This window comes from Poecilia mexicana, unplaced genomic scaffold, assembly GCF_051168715.1.
Source record: "Poecilia mexicana isolate PSO_F unplaced genomic scaffold, ASM5116871v1 scaffold_8, whole genome shotgun sequence".
NCBI classification, from domain to species: domain Eukaryota; kingdom Metazoa; phylum Chordata; class Actinopteri; order Cyprinodontiformes; family Poeciliidae; genus Poecilia; species Poecilia mexicana.
Window position 1 is genome coordinate 1,310,378 of NW_028263377.1, and position 26,050 is coordinate 1,336,427.

General features: G+C 39.5%; 4 protein-coding genes across 5 annotated transcripts in view; 2 read left to right on the forward strand and 2 right to left on the reverse strand.

Moving 5' to 3' along the window:
* The window catches only part of LOC106907694 (proline-rich protein 12-like), a 110,356-nt gene that overhangs the window by 73,187 nt on the left and 11,119 nt on the right, over positions 1-26,050 (forward strand). For both annotated transcript variants that reach the window (XM_088007999.1, XM_088008000.1), the window contains exons 9-14: positions 1,353-1,469; positions 2,932-3,065; positions 3,180-3,907; positions 5,265-5,384; positions 6,252-6,349; positions 6,466-6,597. In XM_088007999.1, the coding sequence (XP_087864125.1) occupies positions 1,353-1,469; positions 2,932-3,065; positions 3,180-3,907; positions 5,265-5,384; positions 6,252-6,349; positions 6,466-6,597 (1,329 nt within the window). The remainder of the gene's footprint in view (positions 1-1,352; positions 1,470-2,931; positions 3,066-3,179; positions 3,908-5,264; positions 5,385-6,251; positions 6,350-6,465; positions 6,598-26,050) is intronic.
* Positions 10,115-11,357, forward strand: LOC148157824 (uncharacterized). Its single transcript, XM_088007948.1, has 2 exons — positions 10,115-10,754; positions 11,025-11,357. The coding sequence occupies exons 1-2, from the start codon at positions 10,161-10,163 to the stop codon at positions 11,355-11,357; spliced, it is 927 nt and encodes a 308-aa protein (XP_087864074.1). The 5' UTR covers positions 10,115-10,160.
* LOC106923792 (uncharacterized) lies at positions 13,039-15,853 on the reverse strand. Its single transcript, XM_088007949.1, has 3 exons — positions 15,161-15,853; positions 14,107-15,000; positions 13,039-14,058 (listed from the first exon to the last, which is right to left on the reverse strand). The coding sequence occupies exons 1-3, from the start codon at positions 15,344-15,346 to the stop codon at positions 13,039-13,041; spliced, it is 2,100 nt and encodes a 699-aa protein (XP_087864075.1). The 5' UTR covers positions 15,347-15,853.
* On the reverse strand, positions 20,851-24,217 carry LOC148157825 (uncharacterized). Its single transcript, XM_088007950.1, has 3 exons — positions 23,500-24,217; positions 21,163-21,273; positions 20,851-20,927 (listed from the first exon to the last, which is right to left on the reverse strand). The coding sequence occupies exons 1-3, from the start codon at positions 24,215-24,217 to the stop codon at positions 20,851-20,853; spliced, it is 906 nt and encodes a 301-aa protein (XP_087864076.1).

Sequence of the window (26,050 nt, forward strand, 5' to 3'; positions counted from 1 at the left end):
GCCTGCTGTCTCGCATAATGGCAGTACCGGTACAACTTCTACACCTTGAAGCCTGTCTGTTACACAGTCTTACGTTAGCTGAACAGATCAATATGCAATGTGTATTGTATCTGACATGCATTAAAGATTTTATTTTACCTGAAAAGGCTTTTTACTAAATTGTATTCGTGTTAGCCACGCTAGCACCGAGTACAGTGTGTCAGGCCTAGGCACACTCATCCTGTTCTGTTGTTTGCCAACAACAGAAATCACTAATTTAAAAAGTAACCCTCAAAACCATGAATGCCCTACTTACACAGCCTTGCAAGAACAATAGGCATCAGTGATCTTGTCCACAGCTATATTTATGCTGAGGGTGTGAGGATCTGCTGTTTTCCTCATCGACCGGTAGCATTTCGCTGTGACGCGCACAATGTTGGAAGCATCGCGTGGCTCAAACATCTTTATGTCACTTGTTGGTTCCCCTGTCCATTGTCATGGCTGATATTTTTTGAAAATCCGGCAGAAATGCTACACTAATCGACTCAGAAATACTCTGCAGAGAGTCAATCGAAGTGAAAGACGCCATGTTTACACATAGAAACTAAGCTCCGCGAGGCTTTGTTTGTGAGCCATGCAGCCACGTGGGATTTTAGGGGGCATTTCTGGGCGGAGCTTGGTAAGGTCCATTACTGCTTCATGCAACTCAACATCTATGTCAGGGGTGTCCAAAGTCGGCCCTCGAGGGCCGGCATCCTGCATGTTTTAGTCCTCTCTCTAGTGGTTGTAACAACCTCCTCAGCAAGTCAATGTTGTCCTTAGGCCTTCTAATGAGCCATCATTTGATGCAGGTGTACTAAACCAGGGAGAGACCTAAAACATGCAGGATGCCAGCCCTCGAGGACTGACTTTGGACACCCCTGATATATGTCATCCCAAATTTACACTGCATGCGTCTCTCCTCTGCTGACCTCACTCCGTCAGTTTGCGTGGCCTACCACTTGGTGGCTTCCATTTTCTTATAATACAGCTGGCAGTTGACTGTGGAATATTTAGGAGTGAGAAAATTTCACAACTGAATTTGTTGCAGAGGTGGGATCCTATCACAGTTCCATGCTGGAATTCACTGAGCTCATGAGAGTGAGCCATTGTTTAACAAATATTTGTCAAGCATTCCTAGGTGCTTAATTTTATACACCTGCGTGTATAAAATGGAAGTGATTGGAACACCTGATTCTGATCATTTGGATGGATGAGCAAACATTTTTCCATCCATTGAATACATACAATATAGTGTATCTGGTATCAACTGAAAGTGGTGTGAATAAAATATTCACTATCAAATGACCTGAGTTGTTTCTTTGTATTTATAGATGGCTTTGCAGACAGGCCGAGAACCTCCACCAATATGGAGAGTCCAGAAAGCTTTGCTCCAGAAATTCAGCCCAGAGATTAAAGATGGCCAAAGACAGTTCTGTGCAACCAGCAATGTGAGTTTTCCAAAGTACATATTCTTAGTATAAGTATTCATACCCTTTGAATTGTTTTTGGATTTTGTCATCCATCCATCCATCCATCCATCCATCCATCCATCCATCCATCCATCCATCCATCCATCCATCCATCCATCCATCCATCCATCCATCCATCCATCCATCCATCACCCTATAATCTCAGATTTCAGTGTGTCTCATGAGATTTTATGCGACAGACCAACATGAAGTGGTAGGGAATCAAAAAGTTGGAAGAATGGATTCTTTATTTTGTAAATAAATTGCTCAAAAGTGTTGTTTTTTGTTTTTGGCCATCTTGAATTCCACTTTTTAGAAGTACCTTTCACTAAAGTTACATCTCTACTAGCTTTGTGTATTTCTGCCTATTCTTCCTAACTCAAACTCAGTCAAATTGAATGGAATGTTTTTGGAACTTCAGTTTTTAAGTCTTGCTGCAGATTCTCAGTTGGATTTAGGTCTGAACTTAACAGGACCATAAAGGGTCAGTATTATGTAAAAATTACTGTTTTGAGTTTTCAAAATGTTATATTATTCCTTCATCAAAAACACACCTAGACTGTTGCCTTATTTTTTTAATGCATGTTTGAGAAATCCTTTAATCTCCCGTGGAAACCATTCAGCTGTGCAAACACTGGGGTGGCCCTAGCTCTGTCTTTAACATACAGCTCCTCCTCGGAGCTGTAATTTCCAAACTTCAGAGCTTCCACCTCAGATCAGCCCTCCCCCACAACTCCTCAGTCAGCTCCTTCAGACTAGCCAGCAACAATTAGCAAACTCCTGGTGGAACGGCGCTCATTGTACAACTTCTCAGTGCAACTCCTAAACAGCGCTTTGCTTTCTGAAACTCCTGAAGATGTAGTTTCAGAAAGAGTAGGATTTTTTAAAGAGACAGAGACCCAATATCAAGGCATTAAATTACAAAGCCAATTTTTTTAAGTCATTTGATATATATAACATTTTTATAACTAAAGGTAGTATAGTTATGTGAGTATGCTATAAAATGGCACTGATGTGCCTAGAAAATACATAATATTTCCCCTTTAAGGATCCATATGAGCTGCATAGCTCAGATTTTAGCATACTTCAATGTCTCCTACCAAATATATGCTGATGACACTCAGCTTTATATGTCTGTATCACCACATGACTCTGGTCCAGTGGTGATACACTGGACCACCAATGTCTTACTGGTGGTCCAGTGAGCTTAAAACTTTAAATTTCTCTGTGCTGGATCTTAGAGGTGTCAAAGTAAATTAGGTTGATTGTTCATGGCTACACTTCTCAGACTTTCATTTGTAAACATTTGAAAAATGATTCATCATTTTTCTTCCACATTACATGGATGCACTTGGTGTGTCTGTCACATAAAATTGCAGTAACTCATAACAGAAGTTAATGTGAATAAGTGAATAACCAAGTGAATAACATTTTCCCTCAGTATCTGGGCTACTTTGGGGATGCCAAAATGTGCTACCAGCGTCTGTATGTGAAGTTCCTGGAGAACGTCAACAAGAAGGACTACGTCCGGGTGTGTTCTCGCAAGCCTTGGCACCGAGCCGGCCTGGCCCTAAGGTAAGGCTGCAGGTTCACTTTCTCCTCTGACTTCAGATTCATTATCCAGCTCCTTGAGGCTGATGAGAGGCGCTCACTATGTCTGTCCTATTCTTCCATCCAACTGTCTAACAGACGGCAGTCTCTGACTAAACAGGTGCAGAGCATTCAGAGTCAGAACCAGTCCCGAGTGGAGAGAGATGACAGAGACAAGGAGAGACAGAAAGAAAAAGAGATGCAGGAGCAGAGAGCCAGAGGAAAGGAACGAGAGAGAGAACACAGAGAGAAAATAGAAAGGGAGCTCAAAGAGAGAGAGAGAAGAGAGGAAAAGGAGAAACAAGAGAGGGAGCATAAAGAGAAAGAAAAAATAATGAGAGAAAGAAAGCGAAAACAGAGGGAGTTCAGAGGAACAGAGAGAGATATAGAGAGGATGAATGAGCAGACAGGGAGAGAGGAGAGAAAAAGAGAGGAAAATAGCAGTGAAAGAGAGCAGATGGAGAAGAGAGAGAAGGAGAAACAGGAACAAGAGTTAAGAGAAAGACTGAGACAAGAGACTGAACAGAAGGAGAAAGAACAGAAAGAGAAAGGAGAAAGGAGGGAAATCCTTAAACAGCAGAAGGAATTGAGAGAAAAGCAAAGTGAGCAGAAAGGAAGGGAAAGAAGAGATGTTGAGAAAGAAAAGAGACAAGGAAAAGATAGCAGCTTGGAGATCTTAAGAGTGAAAGAAGAGAAGAGAGGAGGAGAGAAAAACAAGATTTCTAAAGACAGAGCCGAGCCTCCACCAAAGAAGAGGAAGAAGTGGCTGAAGGAGGTACCGTCCTCATCCTCTGAGTCTGACTCCTCCCGGCCCAGTGACGATGAAGGTCAGCTCTGTGTGAATATGGCTGTACATATCCATCTCATTCTGTCCACTCTCAGTGACGCAAATGTTTTTATGACTTCAGTTTTATTTTCAGATTGTGGTGAAATGGGATAGGATGCACATAGTGTGACAGAAACGGTGTCTGAAATTTAAATTATGAAATATTATGACCAACAACTCCACCTGCGGTTATAGGCTCAGGACTATTCAGATTCCCACTGTTTACAAAAAGGCTGTGCCAGGTCAAGACAACAGAGAGGTGGTGCAGACAGCAGTCTGAAATTGTACTTTGCATAAAGTACAATTTCCAAACTGCACCAAATACACAACATATATTTTGCACATTAGCTCTTCAACAGTAAATTGTATCCTCAAACCCAATCGATAACTAACAAAAAATTATTAATGCAAAAAAGAAAAAAAAAAGAACATTGCACACCAAACAGCAAAAAAAATGCAAATGAAACCAAGAAACAAAATAGCAACACAAACAAGCAAGCAAATGACAAATTAAACCTGCATACACGGCTAACTGTGGGCATTGCCCCAAAACCCTCAGCACGTGTCTGTCCACACGCGCGCCCAGAGAGCAGGAAAGACACCACACCACCTATCAGTCCTGCCTGAAGAAGGCATGATTAATAAGAACTAGTCTTAAAGCCAGGCAAAACTAACCTAGACCACCCATCATAATCTAAAGTTGAATGTGCACCAAAATACCGCAATAGTGCATGACATTTTATGTGCGAAAACAGTTTTCAACTCATTTTCTCCTGGTCCAAAGGAAGGAGGTTTTTTTTCATCCAAGAAAACTATTGATAGACGTTGAAATTCTGCCTGAAGTATAAAGATGAACAGGTAAAGACTCCTGAAAATGAATTTCCCTTCTGATTGTTTGGGACATGTGGAGGAAAAAATTTGAAGTTCTCCAGCAGTCGAGAACCTCTGCTGATCTTAGCCCCTTTTTGAAACACATTGTAAAAACACAAAATCTGACCATGTGTCTAGTTTCTAATGCAAATATTGTTGTACACTTTAAATAAGACACTTCACCTGCCCTGCCTGCTGGTGGGGTCAGAGGGCCTCTGCTGGGGTGAGACTGCCCCAGCAAAAGCTCTGGGTACTATCTCGTAGCTTGCCACCATTAATGTGTGAATGTGTGTGTGAACGGATGAATGACTGAATGTCATGTTAAGCGTTTTGAGGTCCTCTGATCTTGCTAAAGAGCTACACAAGTACAAGCCATTTACTTAAAAAATAATATAAGTATTACTTGCTAAAAAAAAAAAACCCTATAAAACTAAGAGTTGCCACTGCGCTGTGTCCACCCCCCTCACTGCAGCGTCTCCATGCTCTAGGCCCGGTGTGGGGAGGCATCAGCATCCGGGCCATGAGGGAAATGTTCAAGAGCTATGTGGAGATGCTGGTGAGCACAGCACTCGACCCTGATATGATCCAGGCTCTGGAGGACACTGATGGTGAGTCTCACATGGACAACGCACTTCAAAAACACAAAATCTTACCAAGCAGCTTTTAGTCTAGTTTCTAGTGCAAATGTCATAGTACACTTGAAATACTAATTTGCCAGTAACTTCTCAGCATAATAGTTTTAAGTCAATAATTAATTAATTCATAATGATGAAAAAGTACTAGCAACAAGTAAAATAATCTGCCATTGGAACAAGACATTTTCATTTATATTTAATATGGAAAAAATGTCTTTTTCTACTGGCAGATTATTTCACTTATAATGAGTACTTTTTCATCAATATTAAGGAATTATTGACTTACAACAAGTTCCTATTTCATGCTGAAAAGTTACTTGTAAATGAGTTTTGTTTTATTTCAACCGTACAATGACATTATGCACTAGAAAGTAGTCCAAAAATACTTGGTAAGATTTTTGCAATGTACAACTACAGACTTGTAAAAACATGATTGTTTACTACAATACAGAGGAAAGAGCCTGCGTGTTGGTCAGATATCATAAACCCCCATCATCAGCACCAATTTTAGATGATTTCCTGGTCTTTCTCTGTAGCTCAATAAAGGACAACATTTAAGTTATTGTGAGAGAATAATGCCCAAATCTTGCTTATGGGCTAGAATATGGGCTATTTTTCTTCAAATTGCTAAAAGATATTTAACCCAATTTTAGGTAATGACATATGTATATATTTAAGCCTGCAGGTATAACTTTGAACAAATTTTGTGCTCTGTTTATGATTTAAAAAATCCTGGAAGCTGTATTGTTTATTATTCATCATGAAAAGAAAACCCATCATTATAAAAAAACAGGAAGAAGGCAAAGTTAAAAGTGAAGGACTGTTGTTCTGACTGCTTAGATGAGCTGTACCTCCCTCCAATGAGGAAGATCGACAGCTTGCTGAGTGAACAGAAGAAGAGGCTGTTGAGAAGAATCAATATGAGTGTTCAGCATCAGGTGGGCCTTTACATTCTTCTTCTGTGGTCTCTCAGTTACATTCCAAAACCTTACGATCATTATTACCAAACACACTACTGGAAGAGTTCAGCTGAAACATCCCTTTTTTTTCCCAGGAGGTTTTACATATGTATCCCAAAATGACAGCTGACCCTCTGGAGTCTGGAGCTGTCAGAGTTCATCTGGGTGGTGAAGGTTACAGTCGTAAGACCCTCAGTTGTGTCAAGAAAAGTGTTCCTAAGCAACAGGTGAGGTGATGTAGTTTCACACTGAGGTACAGGTGTTGTATGTCCAACTCATTTAGCAGGAGCTAAGGATTGCAATGTTTTAAAAAAGAAATCAGAAATCATATGTGGTTGTTACTTACTACAATTGTCTGTAATTTTGGTCTAATAATTGTATTCCGGTACATCTCAAACAATTAGACGTAAGGTTTTTTATTTGTCATTATGTGTCTAGAACAGTATTTCTCAACCTTTTTCGGTCCAGCGCCCCACTAGCCTTTATCCAGGTCCCTCACCGCCCCCCACCAAAGAATTTGCAGGCTACTTTGCACTGACCATTATTTTATCATTAATATTATTATCACTATTGTAGATGTTTTGATTTTTATGCTTGTTTCTATATTTTTCAAAAATAATTTCCCAGAGAACAAAAAAGCCATGGGAATAGAAATTATTTTCACAGGCGTCTACAAAAAATGCAATGAACATTCAAGTTAAAATCTGTAGGCCTAACAGCAGCCAATCAGAGTGGAAAAATATTCTTATTTTGTGCCATTTTCTAGTTTTTAAATCTTGCACAAAATGATCAGATAAAAGATGTTCAACATGCCAGTTTAAACTTTGATCTATTTGCAAAACGACTGAGCTCTGCAACATTAAAACATGGATAGAACTGTAACTACATTAATCATAGCTCTTCTTCTCTTCAGTGTTTTTGTGAGTTTCTGGTGGTGCAGCTCTGTGCTGCCTTCAGGAGAATGGGACATCAGAGCATCATCCATAAAATTTCACCCACATGGCATTTATTGTGCAAACCAGAGCTTTCAGTGGAAAAACAAAAGTTCCAGGTCCTTTTAATGCCGTACAAATATGAGACAGAAACATCGATTATATATATATATAGACGTGTCTATTGATTTATAGATTAATAGTTTTACTGGACAGAAATGACAAAAAACAAACATGGTTCTTGATCAAATCCTAATGAGTCAAACTGAAAGTGTCATGGAGTTGTCAGCCTCATGACATTAACACTGACATGAAAAATAATATTGAAGAAATAAATATATCAAATCTAATTAAAAACATAAATAAGTGATAAGTTCTTTACTGTTATGGTCTGTAAGATATATTTATTCTCAGTATTAGATATGGTCTCAACAAACCCATGGCACTTCAACAATATTATTTTACCTTTTATCTGGAAATAGTGTCTGTTTATTCTTGCCATACAGTCTCTGTATTAATTATTACTCTAAAGGTCTTGCCATACCAGTTTATTCCTCTGTATTTACTTTAGTTTTTTCTTAGTTTATTCTTGCATTTTGTTCTTCATTCATTCCCATTTAGTTTCCTTTGATTAGTATTATCCTCTCTTGATTTATTGTTATGTCCACTTTAGTTTCTTTCCTGTTGCTAGATTTATTTTATCGTTTATTGACAATCAGTAATCTTCACTCTTCACCTGCTGCGCCGCCTAATCGTCATGTTTCACATCATGTGTTGATTTTTTTCACTGTTCAACGTCGGATTCTCTGTCTTATGCCATAATTCACATCTAGTTCGTCGCTCCGTTTTATGTCCCGCTTCTCCTGTTTCAGAGTTTTGTATGGAAGCCCATTTCCGCCATGAAAAAAAAAAAGACGAACAGGAAGTCATAATTTCGACTTTCAAAGTCATAATTATGAGATTCAAAGTCATAATTTCGACTTTCAAAGTTATAATTATGAGATTCAAAGTCATAATTTCGACTTTCAAAGTCATAATTATGAGATTCAAAGTCATAATTTCGACTTTCAAAGTCATAATTTCGACTTTCAAAGTCATAATTTCGAGATTCAAAGTCATAATTTCGACTTTCAAAGTCATAATTTCGACTTTCAAAGTCATAATTATGAGATTCAAAGTCATAATTATGAGATTCAAAGTCATAATTTCGACTTTCAAAGTCATAATTTCGACTTTCAAAGTCATAATTATGAGATTCAAAGTCATAATTTCGACTTTCAAAGTCATAATTTCGACTTTCAAAGTCATAATTATGAGATTCAAAGTCATAATTATGAGATTCAAAGTCATAATTTCGACTTTCAAAGTCATAATTTCGACTTTCAAAGTCATAATTTCGAGATTCAAAGTCATAATTATGAGATTCAAAGTCATAATTATGAAATTCAAAGTCATAATTTCGACTTTCAAAGTCATAATTATGAGATTCAAAGTCATAATTTCGACTTTCAAAGTCATAATTTCGACTTTCAAAGTCATAATTATGAGATTCAAAGTCATAATTTCGACTTTCAAAGTCATAATTTCGACTTTCAAAGTCATAATTATGAGATTCAAAGTCATAATTTCGACTTTCAAAGTCATAATTATGAGATTCAAAGTCATAATGTCGACTTTCAAAGTCATAATTCTGAGATTCAAAGTCATAATTTCGACTTTCAAAGTCATAATTTCGACTTTCAAAGTCATAATTTCGAGATTCAAAGTCATAATTTCGACTTTCAAAGTCATAATTTCGACTTTCAAAGTCATAATTATGAGATTCAAAGTCATAATTATGAGATTCAAAGTCATAATTTCGACTTTCAAAGTCATAATTTCGACTTTCAAAGTCATAATTATGAGATTCAAAGTCATAATTTCGACTTTCAAAGTCATAATTTCGACTTTCAAAGTCATAATTATGAGATTCAAAGTCATAATTATGAGATTCAAAGTCATAATTTCGACTTTCAAAGTCATAATTTCGACTTTCAAAGTCATAATTTCGAGATTCAAAGTCATAATTATGAGATTCAAAGTCATAATTATGAAATTCAAAGTCATAATTTCGACTTTCAAAGTCATAATTATGAGATTCAAAGTCATAATTTCGACTTTCAAAGTCATAATTTCGACTTTCAAAGTCATAATTATGAGATTCAAAGTCATAATTTCGACTTTCAAAGTCATAATTTCGACTTTCAAAGTCATAATTATGAGATTCAAAGTCATAATTTCGACTTTCAAAGTCATAATTATGAGATTCAAAGTCATAATGTCGACTTTCAAAGTCATAATTCTGAGATTCAAAGTCATAATTTCGACTTTCAAAGTCATAATTATGAGATTCAAAGTCATAATTTCGACTTTCAAAGTCATAATTTCGACTTTCAAAGTCATAATTTCGAGATTCAAAGTCATAATTATGAGATTCAAAGTCATAATTTCGACTTTCAAAGTCATAATTATGAGATTCAAAGTCATAATTTCGACTTTTCCAAAAAAGCAGACAGGCTGTCTTGTGTGAGATTTACACAGTATTCCATTTGATCTGTCTAACCAGGAAAATACAGATTTTTCTCCCTTTAATGGATTATAAACAAATTGAGGAGTATTTCAGATGTGGTTTAACCAACGATGAAATTCTTGCTTTGCTTGCTGAGGTTCATGGGCTTATTCTTAGCAAGAGGACACTAGAAAGGATTCTTAATAAGAAGAAACTTTGGCGCCGAAAGAACAAAACTGATGTGAGTGTAGTGGCAGCTTTCATTCGTCAGCAACTTGAAACCTCTGGACAATGTCACGGATATCGATGGATGCACCAAAAATGCTGGATGAATGGTATTGTTACAGACAGGGAAACAGTTCGAGTCCTTTTACGCTTACTAGATGGTGAAGGAGTAGACCTAAGGTCAAGAAATCGACTGAGGAGACGGATTTACTATAGTCGTGGTCCAAACTATGTTTGGCATATGGACGGCTACGATAAGCTCAAACCATTTGGAATTGGGATCAATGGTTGCATTGACGGATTTTCCAGAAGGCTAATATGGCTTGAGGCATACAAAACAAATAACGACCCAAGAGTCATTGCTGGATACTTCATGGATGCAGTGATTAAAGCTGAGGGTTGTCCTGAAAGACTTAGAGTGGATTTAGGGACAGAAAATGTTAATGCAGCTGACATGCAAAGATATTTGCATCTTACAGAAGATCAACCTGAAAGTGATAATGTAATATTTGGTCCAAGCACTGGAAATCAGCGGATTGAGAGATGGTGGTTGACCCTGCGAAGTGAATGTATCCAGTTCTGGATGGACCTCTTTGACAAACTGAAAGCAGATGGACACTTCTCAGATAACTTCTTGGACAAAGCCTTGATCCAGTTCTGTTTTCTCCATATAATACAGGTGAGCTTGATTTGAGCTGCTCTGTATTCTCACCTATTGAAAATATTTATGATTGCTATAAAGTGGTTATAATGTGCAAAGATTTATTTTCTGAGTATGATACTAAATTAATAGCATATCTTAAATATTGCAGATTGCATGTTTGGGTAGTTGCTTGATTTAAACTTCCCTGTTTTTGGATAAATAGTCATGCTAGATTTACACTTCCATTTTACTTTTGAATGCTTATTTCAAAGCTATGAGTTTAGTCTGGTTTTTGTTTTCTTCTAGAAAGAACTAAATGAAGTTGTTTCAGCTTGGAACCACCACAGGATACGTCCAGCACACAATTCACGAAGTCCTCATGGGCGACCATTCATGATGTACACAGTACCTCAGGCGTATGGAACCAGAGACTATCTACACAGCATTGATCTGAACAGGGTTGAAGCCTGCTTGGAAAACTGTGTTTTCAAAGACTTTCCATGCGATGAAGATGTCTTCAGTATCTGTGTGGACCTGATTTCAGAGCATAACCTGGATGTCACAGATGATGTGTTTGCAACAACTGATCTATACATAAGACTCAGACAGCTGATTACCAGAGATTTGGAGCTGCATTGATAAATGTAAAAACATTTTGTTGCTTTGACAGTTTGCTACCTCGTCCCTAATTTGGACTTCAATTTGATGACATTCTGAGAGTGGCAGCATTTGCTTCAACACATTGTTGCACCAGTATAAAGATGGGTCAAAGCCATTCACAAGCTCTATAACTAAGCAAGAAGAGACACTAAAATAAGATAAATCATGCTGAGCTGATAAAATAAGTCTGACATTAGAAAAATATATTGATGCATTGGACAGATGATTTTTGGTTTTGATATTTTCCCTTTATTATCAATATCATTGCATTACAGTTTGAACATTATGCTGATTATTAAACAGGAAATAAAGGAATTGAGAACTGCTGTAGAAACCTCATTATTTTTCAGGTGTGCAACCCAATGCTGGTTTAAAGCTTCCCCCACCCCAAATAAATCACACATATAAACTGGAAAAAGCGGTTTATTGAACTTCAAAATTAAAGTCTCTATTTAGCCATTAGAGAAGCCTTTGAGTGTTTTAAAATAATTCTTTAAGATAATGACAATGCTTCAAGGTGTAAAAAAAAAAAAGAAAAAAGTGTTCTTTTTCAGTTGTTTTCTGGTTAAATCTGATATTGAGCTACTACAATGGCACCGATCTGTTATTGAAAATATTTTAAGGTTATGTTTACTTAAAACAAAAATATAAATAAAATGCTGAGTAAACAAAAGAAAATTTTTCAGGAATAAGGTTAAATGAAACACTGTACTCCATTTCTTCCAGAACTGCATTCAAACAGAGTAGCAACATTTTCATCCACTGAACATTTAAATTATGTGACTAATATAAGAAACAAAACATCAGAAATTATTCATAAATTATTTATGCAACTAAGAGCTGCTTGTTTACAAGCGCGGCGGCCATATTGTATTTTTAATTGTGGAACAAACCAGCTTTTGCAGCCTCAAGTAACATTAAAAGTAAAAAAAATTCTAGTAACAATATAAAATATTTAAATTTAATAAACCCAAAATATTGAGAAAATACATTTTACTGCCAACTCAAATTTATGCTTTAAACTTTAACTTTGGAGTACTTTAACAGAAACCCCCCCAAAAAACACTAGTAGTAGAGTGCCAACTATGACATTGCAGATCTTATAAATACTCCAGAGAAAAATAAATTGCAAAAAGTAGAAACTCTGTGGAGTTAAGATGAGCTAAAAAACATGTTAAGATAATGCTAAACTTTGAAAGTTTAATACAAAAAGATTTGGTAACACTTTATTTGAAGGGGTGTGAATAAGACTGACATGACACTGTCATAAACATGACATAACATCTGTCATGAACATGAAGTCGAATGTTTATGACTGTTGTCATGAAGTGTCATTTGGTAAATAATGACACTTTTAATGCAAAGTTGCTCTAAAAGTTGCATTGAAAGTCCATCAAAGGTGCCAACTTTGCATTAAATTATCATAATTCACAAAATCATGCAAAGTTGGCACTTTTAATGGACTTTTAATGCAACTTTTAGAGCAACTTTGCATTAAAAGTGTCATTATTTACCGAATGACACTTCATGACAACTGTCATAAACATTCATAAAGACTCCTTCATGTTCATGACAAATATTGTCATGTTTATGACAGTGTCATCATGTCAAGTCTTATGCATACCCCTTCAAATAAGGTGTTACCAATGATTCCTTAAACTCACATGTTCTTCAGCTGAAGTCTGTTGACTATATCCATCACCCATACACTACTTTCTAGGACCTTGTTTATTTCGTGTCGAAACTCTGGATAGTTATCATAATTAACTGGCAACTCTAGGTAGCAACCGCATGTGTGGGCAACTGGCCGTCTCTGAATACCTTGAAGTTGAGTGAAGCTAACACTGATAGTTTTTTGAAGAAACAAATCAGATCCTGTGCAGAACCGCAGAAAAAGTGACAGGTGTTGTGAGTCTGATTCTCTGAGATAAGAACTTAAATATTTGCTGATGTTTTTCTGCTGTGCATTCATGACTGCAGGATATACAATTGAATGTATAACCTTTCTTAATGTTGGCTGGAGATTTTCATATGCAGCTGCAATACTTTCCATCTCTGACCTCAGCGGGGAAAGGACAGTGCTCCACTGCTCAATAACAAAGGCAGGTTCCTGAATGAGCTTTTGGTGAGCAAGCTCCTCAAGTAGTAGCTCTATGTTATCAGCTGTTGGTACTCTTCGACAGTTATGGATATCCATGATTTCCAGAAGCTCTTCTTTGTCAACACTCTGAAAATCTGAAAGGCAAGATTCAAACACCATCCGATCGTACTCTGTAACATACCTTAAGAAGCTATCAACAAGAAGACTCTTTATAGAACCAAGAACTGCTTGTTCCAGTATTACTGGAGCAAGTTTTATAGGCAGGTACTTCTGTTTTTGCCAGCCAAAGGCAATAATTCGGCCAATGCTTTCCCATTGTTGCTGTCCAAAATCATGACGCAAGTAGGGCACCTTAAAGTTATTGCCCATTGTGCACTGTTCATAAAAGTCCTGCCAAAATTCTGAGAGGACATCCCTCAAAACTCCTCCATCATCAACAGCCTTTTCTCGCCTTCCATCAGGGAGCACCACTTGAATACATATGTCCTCCTGAGTGACACCTGGATCACAAAAATGTGAAATTAGTTCTTTCAGGATCTGGCCACGGTGAAGAACAAGGATTTTCTTAATCCCTTCTCTCTGAACAATTGGCTCGTTCAAAGAATCAAATTGTGAAGAAGAAAGCACTGGACTAGATGGCTGTGGAGACAGAGGAAGGGTGTCATCAAGACCGAGACTATCTGTGTCAGAAATGTGTCCTGTGAAAAAGGTAACAGTGCCACTGTCTTCTAAAATGTCCCCATTGATTCCTGCATCTAGCTCTTGGACATTTGACAAATCACCCATGTCATCAGTAGAGTAAACTAGGTGAACATTATCACTGCTGCTGTTTGTCAGGACACTGCTGGTTCCAACATATATGGCATCAATGCTGTCTGGCGCTTTGGATTGAGTCAGTGGTGTGCAAACTTGAGAGTGAGTAGAAAACCTTAAAGTGTCTTGGTCATTTCCACTGGGGTTGTCTGGTTCTGAGTCGCTGCCAGTGTCCTTCTTTTTGGTTGTTAGGTAAAAACGCAAAACAGGTAGTTTTGTCTGCTCATAAAGTTCTCCAACTGTAATATGTTCATCAAGTGAATGTTCCTGGAAATCTGTCATGTCAACCTCAAAATCTGTAATTCTTCCATGTGAATTTCTTTGAGACGGAAAAAACAAACCTACTGCCTTTTCAATTAATTCATTTTTTCTACAGTCCTTTGACACATCAATTTTTCTTGTTCCACCACCTTTCTTTGTCCGAACTTGAAAAAACTTCCCATCTCGAGAATTCATCCATCCTATCTCAACTTTTCGAACACTTTTTTGAGCATTTCTGATGCTAACATTTTCTGAGATCTGCTTTTGATCGTTGCCTTTGTTCCTTGAAATCTTGGCTCTCAATCGGTCAAAAAGTTTTGATTTCCGGCCAGCAGGATCATTTTCCCTTCGTCTGCAATATCCGAGAAGTGCCAGTCGGTCACCATAAGATGGGAGATACTCCTTAAGCTGCTCATCTGTCATGAGCAGAAGGACACTGGAGTCAATCTAGAAAACAAAAGTTAAAACAGTTATTTAACCTATAAAAATGGGGGAAAAACCCAGTAAAAACAGCCACATGATAAAACTGATCTGTCTTCACCATGTCTCTATAATAATGTTGTATGATAACTTCTAAATGTACTGATTTCCTTAGCAATCTAGCTACCTTATCCTTTTGCAGTCGTTGTATGACTTCCTCTGAAACATCCCGTGATTTTAAGAAGTCATATATTTCATCCATCCTGTGACAATTACACACAATAACTAATGAATAATGTCTAATAAAACATAACATTGCAAAAAATTTATTATGAACATGAAAATAGGGTTGAATGATATTACTGAAAAACATTTCACGATACAAGCATTTTTTATTATTTTACATCATTTTTTTTTTTTTTTATATCTGAAATACTGCCAAACTGGTGATGTGACCTTTCCCATTTTACCCACAGCTTTCACACCATAATGTTTTTTAAAAACATTTATGAGGCACAGTGGTGAAACATTAAACTGCTGCTCCGCAAGTTACTCAACAGCTTGTTGCTAGTTCACCAGTTAGTTAAATGATGCCATCAACCTAGATGAGCTAGCCTTGAGAGGTTGAGAAGCCTTGACTGTGCCTACATCCTCCAGAATGGTATGTGGTTCTGGATCAGAGTTTAGAGAATATTCTATTGAATATTCTGTCAGACTTACTATCTATTGATATTGATCACGTGTGTATCGTGATACATATAACTGATTTATTGTCCAACCCTACAAGACGGATAGAAACTGTATTTCAGACTCAAGCTCCTGCTAAAAAAAGACAATAGACAACCAAACAGCTGTACAGATCTACAATAATAAACCAATGCACAAAGAAACTACATAAAAGTAATAAAGAAAAATCTACCAGTGTCTCCACAACTAAATGGTAAAGTGTAGAGCTTAGGTCTGAAAGTTCTGTTTACATTTTTCCCCTAAAATATTTCAATGGTTGAACAATTCTCAAAATGAAATTCCCATCTTTATAAAAGAGTCAAGTACATGAACATCATCAGAATGATTTTAGTTTTGATCTTAATTACTTTCATTTAAACAGATAATATGATAAATTGGATTTTCACAAGAGTTGCAACTTACCTCTGTTTAGGTTTAGGTTCAGGTCAAAGGAACCTCCTCTGTCTCTTTTGTAGGTATCCTGAAAGTTGAGTAAAGTTGAGGAGTTAAAATTTTCAACAGTGCCTGCCTGTTTTGGGGATTTTTAAAGTTCCTTGTTTTTCAATTTTTCTTATTTTGAATTGCTTTTATAAATATTGTCAATGTAAAGCTGTAGATCTCCAGCATTAGCTTAAGTGTACATGAAACTGCTAAGAAAACAGTTTGAAAACTGATGCATATTGTACTTCCATATTTTACTCTTGTCTATGTATCGACAAAAACAATTTAACGGGAAAGATAGTGAATCACATTATGCATAACAAAACGTGCTAGTATTTATGCTAGCTAGTATCTAGCTAGCATAAATACTAGCTATTGCTTGTAGTTATGCCACAAAATAATTATACATATTAACTTATTAAATTTTTGGAGTACAAACTTCTTATCGCACTCTGAAATAAAAACGATCTAATTAACGGACTACTTTAAAAAAAACTGTTAAATATGCTATAACAAGGTTAGCACGCTTTGACGGTTAACCTGCAGCTAGCTCATGTTGCTAAAACAACGACCGATGTAATTAACACCACACGATCAAAAAGCATTCAAAACGAAGGAATCTAAACAAAATCAAAAAAGGCGAACCTACCTTTTACTGACTCTTAACGCAGTAGCAAAGGTTGGACCTTGGATTTAGGATCATATTTAACTGGGAGCTGGAGCACGCTGTTATTCTAAGGAGGCTTGTCTCCAACTGCTCCGGTACCTCATAATTATGACTTTGAAAGTCGAAATTATGACTTTGAATCTCATAATTATGACTTTGAATCTCATAATTATGACTTTGAATCTCGAAATTATGACTTTGAAAGTCGAAATTATGACTTTGAATCTCATAATTATGACTTTGAAAGTCGAAATTATGACTTTGAATCTCATAATTATGACTTTGAAAGTCGAAATTATGACTTTGAATCTCATAATTATGACTTTGAAAGTCGAAATTATGACTTTGAATCTCATAATTATGACTTTGAATCTCGAAATTATGACTTTGAAAGTCGAAATTATGACTTTGAAAGTCGAAATTATGACTTTGAATCTCATAATTTTGACTTTGAAAGTCGAAATTATGACTTTGAATCTCATAATTATGACTTTGAATCTCGAAATTATGACTTTGAAAGTCGAAATTATGACTTTGAAAGTCGAAATTATGACTTTGAAAGTCGAAATTATGACTTTGAATCTCATAATTATGACTTTGAATCTCGAAATTATGACTTTGAAAGTCGAAATTATGACTTTGAAAGTCGAAATTATGACTTCCTGTTCGTCTTTTTTTTTTTCATGGCGGAAATGGGCTTCCATAGTTTTGCCCAATGTGCGCGTCGTTACTGACGATAGAAAGGTAGACTGACGTATACCTTTTAAACAACGGAAACAATTTCTGCATTCTAATTATTGAAATTTAAAAGTGCTGTGTTGTTCTATCACCCCAGTTTCATACCGGACCACTTACAGCACCGATGTTAACGCTATAAAATGAACGCTCTCTATCGGGGTTTCACCCATGGAGGGATTTCTTTATTTAAATGGGTTCATTTTTCAGAGGGATACAAAGTGAGGGTATCGTGATTTCAGCTACCAGTAGCAGGAGAATGGAGCTGCGCCAAGAAGCTAACAGAAGCTAACAAACACTGAATAGAAGAAGAGCTGCCATCGATACAGTTGCAGCCAAGCATGATTTAATGTTACACAATGCAGTTTTACCAAGTTGCTCAAAGTCTAAACTGGTATTGTTGTCCATTTAAGATGTAAAGTTTACCTTCGACCAAACGCCCCCGAAAGGCATCCCAGCGCCCCCCTTTTGTAAAAATGTCTGCCAGCGCCCCCTGCCGTCCTCTGAACGCCCCCTGGGGGGCGGTACCGCCCACGTTGAGAACCGCTAGTCTAGAACATAATGACACTGGAGTGGTGATATATAGACAAAGTCTTAATCAGTCCTTATGGTGCAGCAAATGGGGGTGAGTGTGTCTGCAAAGGAAATGGAAGGTGGACAGATAGATTTCACAGCTTTTGGGAAAAAGCTGTTCTTTCGCCACGTGGTTATTTTTCTGTACCTGTACCATTTCCCAGATGGCAGCGGTACAAACAGTTTGTGTTCTGGGTGGGTGGGATCAGCAGCAATGCAACTGGCCTTCCCTTGCAGTCTGCCAGGATATATTAAGTCCAGGTTTGGGAACGGATTCCCCATAATCCATTGGGCAGTTTTCACCACCTGGGCCATGTGCTTTTTGTCCTGGACTGTGCAGCTGCCGTACCACATAGTCTGAGGTAGAGGATGCTTACAATTATTGCTCTATAGTGTCATGTTCCGTGTTTCTGTGCATTTATTTTTGAGATTTTCTGTGTTCAGTCCTGTTTTCCTGTGAGTCTCTGTCTCTGCGTCTTCCCCGTTGATTGTTCCCAGGTGTTTCTCGTTCCCTTGATTACCCCGTGTGTATTTAAGTTCACCTGTTGTCTTTGTCTCTTGTCGGGTCATTGTCTAACTGTGTCTTACGAATGTCTATTGTCTTATGTCAGTAGTCGTCTGAGCTCGCCGGTTGAACTGTGAAGTCCCGGTTAGCTTAGCTCCTAGTTCAGTCTTGTATCAGTTGCTACCGGTATTTGGCTGTGTGCCTGTCTCTCTGCCGTGCTGCCTGTTGGACTGTTTTGAGCCTTCATTAAACTCGTCATCATCACCTTAACCTGGGTCCTGCGTCATCTCCTCACCACCATCCACCCCACCTTATGACAGAAGGACCCGACCAGGCCGAGGTGAGGAACGTCATGGACCCAGTAACAACCCCCACAGCTCCATACCCATTCCTAAAGTCTCCGGGCATTTACAACCTAGAGTACGAGGAGGACTTCAGTTATCTATTCAACCTGTTTCACTCCGATCCGTTTATGCTGGAATTAGTGCAAGAACTACACGAAGAATTCCTTGCGAAGAAAGTATTCACCACATCTGTCAGACCTCCGCCAGTCCCAGCATCCGCTCCAGCCGCCACTATCTGCCCGACACCTCCACCAGTTCCAGAGTTTCCCGAGTTCGCTGCATGTGAGCAGCCCCCAGAGTTTCCCGAGTTCGCTGCATGTGAGCAGCCTGTAAAGTAGGTTAGGCTCAAGGATCAGAGGTGAGCAGAAAATCAGGACCAACCACTGCTCCAGTTTCTTTCAGTGATATTTTTTTATTCAGTCATTTCTCAGACTTCTCTCCCAGCATTCAAAAACTCACTGTTTTTATACAAACTTGGCACCACACCTGTGCTTGATTGGACACAGCCACCAAGGAACAGGTCAAACAAACAAAATCTAAATAAACACCAAAACTACAAATCAATTTACAAACTCCTACATAATGAAATTATCTGCAAAATAAGTTACATAATCCAAAATAACTCAAAAGATTATTTTTTAAAGAAAAACAAACAAAGCAATACACAAAAGAAAAACCCTCTAATTGGTAGAACCCAATAATGTAATCACTGACATCATCCAGCCACTTAATCAGGAAGTACTGGGTCGGCCCCTCCCACACTCCTGCAGATCTACAAGGACAAATGATGGTGAGTTCAAAGAAAAAAATAAATACACCTTGAAACAAATTCAACCCACAATCCAGAAATAATAACCAACCTAAACATAGATAGATCCTGCAACATAATGCTAACACAAACAAACCCGAGATAGTAAGTAAAGCAAAATTGCAATGTTTACATTAATTATTATAACCAACTATAAAAATAAGTGAATGATAAAATATAAGGGACAATTGGTGAACATAAACTGAACCACTTTGTCACATCCCCCCCCCTTTAAGTCATTAATGGGAATGGTAATCTGCCACAACATTCTTCTTTCCAGCTTTATACTGAATCTTAAAACGATAAGGTTGCAACGACAGGTACCATCTGGTGATTCTTGCATTGGTCTCTCTCATTTTGTTCATCCATTGTAAAGCTCGATGGTCAGTCTCAAGCACAAATTCACCACCCAGTAGATAATATTTTAAAGTGTCAAGAGCCCATTTTATTGCCAAAGCTTCTTTTTCTATTGTTGAGTATCTAATTTCTCTGGGGAAAAGCTTTCGACTTATGTACTGCACTGGTCTTTGGTCGCCTCCATCACCTTGCAGCAACACAGCTCTTAGCCCCACCCCTGAAGCATCAGTCTGCACAGTAAATGGATGTGTAAAGTCTGGACACTGCAACAAAGGTTCATTACACAAACCGTTTTTTAGATCTACAAAGGCAGCCTCACTCTCTGGAGTCCATTTAATCTTGTTAGGACAAGATTTACGTGTCAAGTCACTAAGAATGGCTGATCTGGTGGAGAAATTGGGGATGAACCGACGGTACCAGCCAGCTAAACCTAGAAAAGATCTCAACTTTTTCTTAGTTGTAGGAGGAAAACATGCAGCAAGGCTATCAACCTTACTCACCTGAGGCCGGATAACCCCACCCCCGATGACATACCCCAAGTATTCAACCTCAGTCTTAGCAATGTGACACTTTCCAGGGTTGATGACTAATCCAGCTGCTTTGATTCTTTGTAGGACATCCGTCAGATGTTTCACATGGTCTTTCCATGTCTCACTGAACACCACAATGTCATCGATGTATGCTGCTGCATAGCCATCAGCTCCTTTTAAAACCAAGTCCATCATCCTCTGGAATGTAGCTGGAGCTCCGTGAAGTCCAAAAGGCATAGTTCTGAAACGATAAAGTCCACTAGGAACCCTGAAAGTGGTTAAATCCCTTGAGGATTCTGTTAGTGGAACTTGCCAATAACCTTTACAGAGGTCAAGTGTTATCAGGTAGTTAGCATTCCCCAAGCGCTCAATAAGTTCATCAGCTCTTGGCATTGGATACGCATCAAAGACAGAGACAGCATTAAGTTTTGAGAAATCAATACAAAATCTTTGTCTTGAATCATTTTTCTTGGGAACAAGCACCACAGGGCTGCACCACTCACCTCTGGAAGGCTCTATGATCCCCATAGACAGCATTTCTTCCACCTCCTGTTTCAGAGCTGGTATCAGCTTTGCTGGAACTCTGGAGGTTGTATCTCTGATGGGTGGTTGATCTGGATTGTGCAGTTGTATGTCATGCTGAATGAGATGGGTGAAACCTGGCTTTGTGCTGAAAAGTTCTTTTGGCAGAATAGTCAGCAGTTCTCCTTGCTGTTCTGCCGACAGATGGCTTACATCTGGCAGAAGCTGTTCGCCAGCTTTAGGTGGAAGGAATTGCTCTTGAAGCTCTTCTTCGTCGATTACAGCTCGAGCCCACAACTGCATTGATGGAACTGGCCGTTCAGTCCATTCCTTTAACATGTTGACATGAAAAACTTGTTTTTTACGCCGATCTGGCATGTTGAGTTCGTAAGTGACAGGACCTACTTTCTTGTTAATGAGAAAAGGCCCCTGCCACTTGGCTAAGAGGCTGCTCTCAGTAGTTGGTAAAAGTAACAACACTTTCTGTCCTTCTGTAAAGGTTCTCCTGCGAGCTGTTTTATCATAGTTCTTCTTTTGACGCTGTTGGGCTTCTACTAGGTTATTATAAGCCAGTTCCTGAAACTGTTCAAGTTTATCCCTCATTTTCAACACATACGAGAGTGATGTACACTGTTTTTCAGGTCTGGTCCCCTCCCAGGCCTCTTTGAGGACATCTAGTGGACCCCTGACAGTATGACCATACAAAAGTTGAAATGGAGAAAACCCAGTAGATGCTTGAGGTACTTCTCTATAAGCAAAAAGCAGAAATGGTAACCACTGATCCCAGTCTTTCCCAGAGTCTTTTACAAACTTTTTCAACATTGACTTCAGGGTTTTATTAAACCTTTCAACAAGTCCATCAGTTTGAGGATGGTAAGGACTAGTTTTGACCTCGCTAATTCCCAGACGTTTATAAACCTCTTTCAGTAAGTTTGAAGTGAAGTTTGACCCTTGATCTGTAAGGATTTCTCTGGGAATTCCCACCCTTGAAAACAGCTGAACCAGACAATTGGCTATTTGGCGAGCTTTAACTTGTCTCAATGGGAAAGCTTCAGGGTACCTAGTTGCATAGTCGCACACCACTAGAATGTATCTATGTCCTAAGCTACTCCTCTCCAGCGGACCAACAATGTCCATAGCAATACGAGAGAAGGGGGTGTCTATTACTGGGATAGGAATAAGTGGGGCTCTGTCACCTTTCTTACTCTGAGCTGTTAACTGACACTGTGGACATTTGCAGTATTGTACAGTATCTGCAAACTGTTGCGGCCAAAAAAACCGGCTTGACATTCTGGAGAAAGTTTTCATATATCCCAAATGACCCGCCCAAGGAGCTGAATGGGCCAACTGTAAAACTATTGGCCTTAAACTTGTGGGAACTACTAACTGGTCACCCACTTTGCTACGACGATACAGGCATTCATTCTTTATAATGAAAACTTCCCGAACTCCCTCTGTAATCTGTGTTGATTCTGGTACACACTTAGAAAAAAGAGATGATAAAGAGGGATCCTGCCTTTGTAATTGGACAATATTGCTCGGAATCACCAGTAGCTCATCAATGTCAGGTTCAGAAAGTAACTCAGCAACTTCTGTCCCCTTTACCCTCTCATGTCTCCTCTGCATTCTGCTTTTTCTTGGACATTGACGTCTTAGACCTTCCTCACCAGGAATTTCAGTGTTAGCAAAAGGTAACTCACTCAAACCAGGCACTGACTGAGACTTTCTAGAGGTAGACCTAGTGACGGCTAGCAGACCCTCACTTGAAGTATCTAGTTCTTTCTCTGTCTTTGCCAACATGTCCCTGAGGAGTGGCATATCCCGACCCAATACAACCTGGTAGGGAAGTTTATCCATCACTCCTACAGTAAGTAAATGTTCCTGGTCATGAACTTGAAGGACAACATTGGCCATGGGGTAATCAACTTCATCCCCATGAACACACCAGACTTTAACTTTACCAGAAAATGTGGTGTCTCTGGGAAGACAATCTTGCCTAATGAGGGTGCGGCTACTGCCTGAATCTAATAAGGCGACACATGGCTTTCCCTCAATGAAAACACAAATCGTGTGCTCCTGACCCCTAGAGGGTACAGCAGACTCAGGCTTTTCCCCCAGTAAATCAAAACACTCTGGTGAAAAACACATGCAAGTTTTACTGACTTGTAGACCCGGGCAATCAGCCTTAAAATGACCAGTTTGGCCACAAGAGTGACAAACCAAAGGACCTCTTTGTTTAAATTCCCTGACATGATTATTGCCGCTGATCGGGGAACTGTCTTTGGGATAATTATGTCTATGTCCATTCCCCGACTTACCCACCATTAAGGGGCCTGAACTCTGCTTCAAAGTCCTGAACCCTTTGTGTGGGCGGCGAGCCGCAAGGAAAGCCTCCACCATCTCTGCAGCTTCTTTTGAAGTGGAGGGGTTGCGCTCCTTCACCCAGGTTCGAAGATCCGGGCTGAGAACTCTCAGGAACTGCTCCAGCACCACGACATCTCCGATTTGCTCTCTTGTCCTCTTCTTTGGAACCATCCACTTTTCATACAGATCTTTCAGGCGTGTTCGTAGTTCCTTGGGTGTCTCGTCATCCCTCAACGATGTGGACCGGAACCTGGATCTGTAAGTCTCAGCACTTATTTCAAACTTCTCCAGTACAGCAGTTTTTACTTTATCATAGTCCATTGTGTCATCAGTGTCCATAGCTACATAAGCAGCTCTTGCTTTACCGCTGAGAAGAGGTGCCAGATGCAGGGCCCATTCTGCCCATTCCCTTGGCCACTGACATCCGGTTGCAATTCTTTCAAATGTTGTCAAATAATGTTCAATATCTTCATCCTCACCATAGGGCTGCATCTTTGGACCTTTCCAACTGGTTGTTCTCAGACTGGATGCTTGTGGTTCCTCAGATGTGCTGGGAGGGCTTCGTCTCTGTTGCACCGATTGTGGCACCTTTGGTCTCACCGCAGGACCGGGAAGTGTCCCAGGATCAGCTACAGCACCCTCCAGCTGTATCTGCTGCTCTTGACGTTCCATTTGGACCTCCTGCTGAAGTTGACTGAACTGGTGTTGCATTTTCCTCCACCGACCATCTTGGATTTGTCTGTCGTGCTCCCATTTGGCTTCCTGGTCAGCATGCTGCTGCATCAGGCTTTTCAATAAGACTAAAAGTTCAGAAAGACTTTGTGCCTCAGGTCGCTGCTCACCGGAAGCTTCTGGTAGGTTTTCATTGTCTTGGGCCTCCTCTGTGGAACCCTCTATTGGCCCCTGATGTCTTTTTGATTTGGCTGATCTCTGCATTTCTGACACCTATCGGCCTGGAACCACCGCTGCCACCATTTGTAAAGTAGGTTAGGCTCAAGGATCAGAGGTGAGCAGAAAATCAGGACCAGCCACTGCTCCAGTTTCTTTCAGTGATATTTTTTTATTCAGTCATTTCTCAGACTTCTCTCCCAGCATTCAAAAACTCACTGTTTTTATACAAACTTGGCACCACACCTGTGCTTGATTGGACACAGCCACCAAGGAACAGGTCAAACAAACAAAATCTAAATAAACACCAAAACTACAAATCAATTTACAAACTCCTACATAATGAAATTATCTGCAAAATAAGTTACATAATCCAAAATAACTCAAAAGATTATTTTTTAAAGAAAAACAAACAAAGCAATACACAAAAGAAAAACCCTCTAATTGGTAGAACCCAATAAGGTAATCACTGACATCATCCAGCCACTTAATCAGGAAGTACTGGGTCGGCCCCTCCCACACTCCTGCAGATCTACAAGGACAAATGATGGTGAGTTCAAAGAAAAAAATAAATACACCTTGAAACAAATTCAACCCACAATCCAGAAATAATAACCAACCTAAACATAGATAGATCCTGCAACATAATGCTAACACAAACAAACCCGAGATAGTAAGTAAAGCAAAATTGCAATGTTTACATTAATTATTATAACCAACTATAAAAATAAGTGAATGATAAAATATAAGGGACAAGTGGTGAACATAAACTGAACCACTTTGTCACACAGCCCCCAGAGTTTCCCAAGTTCGCTGCATGTGAGCAGCCCCCAGAGTTTCCCCGAGTCCGCTGCCGGTGCGCAGTCCCCCGATCTCCCGCCTCCAGAACGTGCTCTGTCCGAGCCTCCTGCCGGCCAGCCCCTCTGCCGGCCTTCAAGGGCCTCCAGCTGGCCCCACGGGCCCGAGGGCCTCCTGCTAAGGCGACGGCGACCGCCGCACCCACCTCCACGTCTGTGCTTCCGGCGACGGCGACCGAGACCGCCGCGCCCGCCTCCACGTCTCCGCTTCCTGTGCCGGCGACACCTGCCGGACCTGCCTGCAGGACGTCGCCTCCTGCGTCACCGCCCGCCGCTGCCCAAGCTCCGCTTCCTGCGTCGCCACCCACCGGATCTGCCACGGGAGCACCACCTCCTGTGCTGTGGTCGGCCCCCGGACTGTTTTTCCGTGTTTTAGTTTCCTGTTTGGATTTAGGTTTTGTTTTCTGGACTCTAGCCCTCCTGCCATCGCCCCTCCGCCCACCCTGTTGGGTTGTTTTTGGTTTTTGGACTTTTCTGTTGGGTGTCTGGTAGCCGCCCCTTGAGGAGGGGGTACTGTCATGTTCCGTGTTTCTGTGCGTTTATTTTTGAGATTTTCTGTGTTCAGTCCTGTTTTCCTGTGAGTCTCTGTGTCTGCGTCTTCCCCGTTGATTGTTCCCAGGTGTTTCTCGTTCCCTTGATTACCCCGTGTGTATTTAAGTTCACCTGTTGTCTTTGTGTCTTGTCGGGTCCTTGTCTAACTGTGTCTTACAAATGTCTATTGTCTTATGTCAGTAGTCGTCTGAGCTCTCCGGTTGAACTG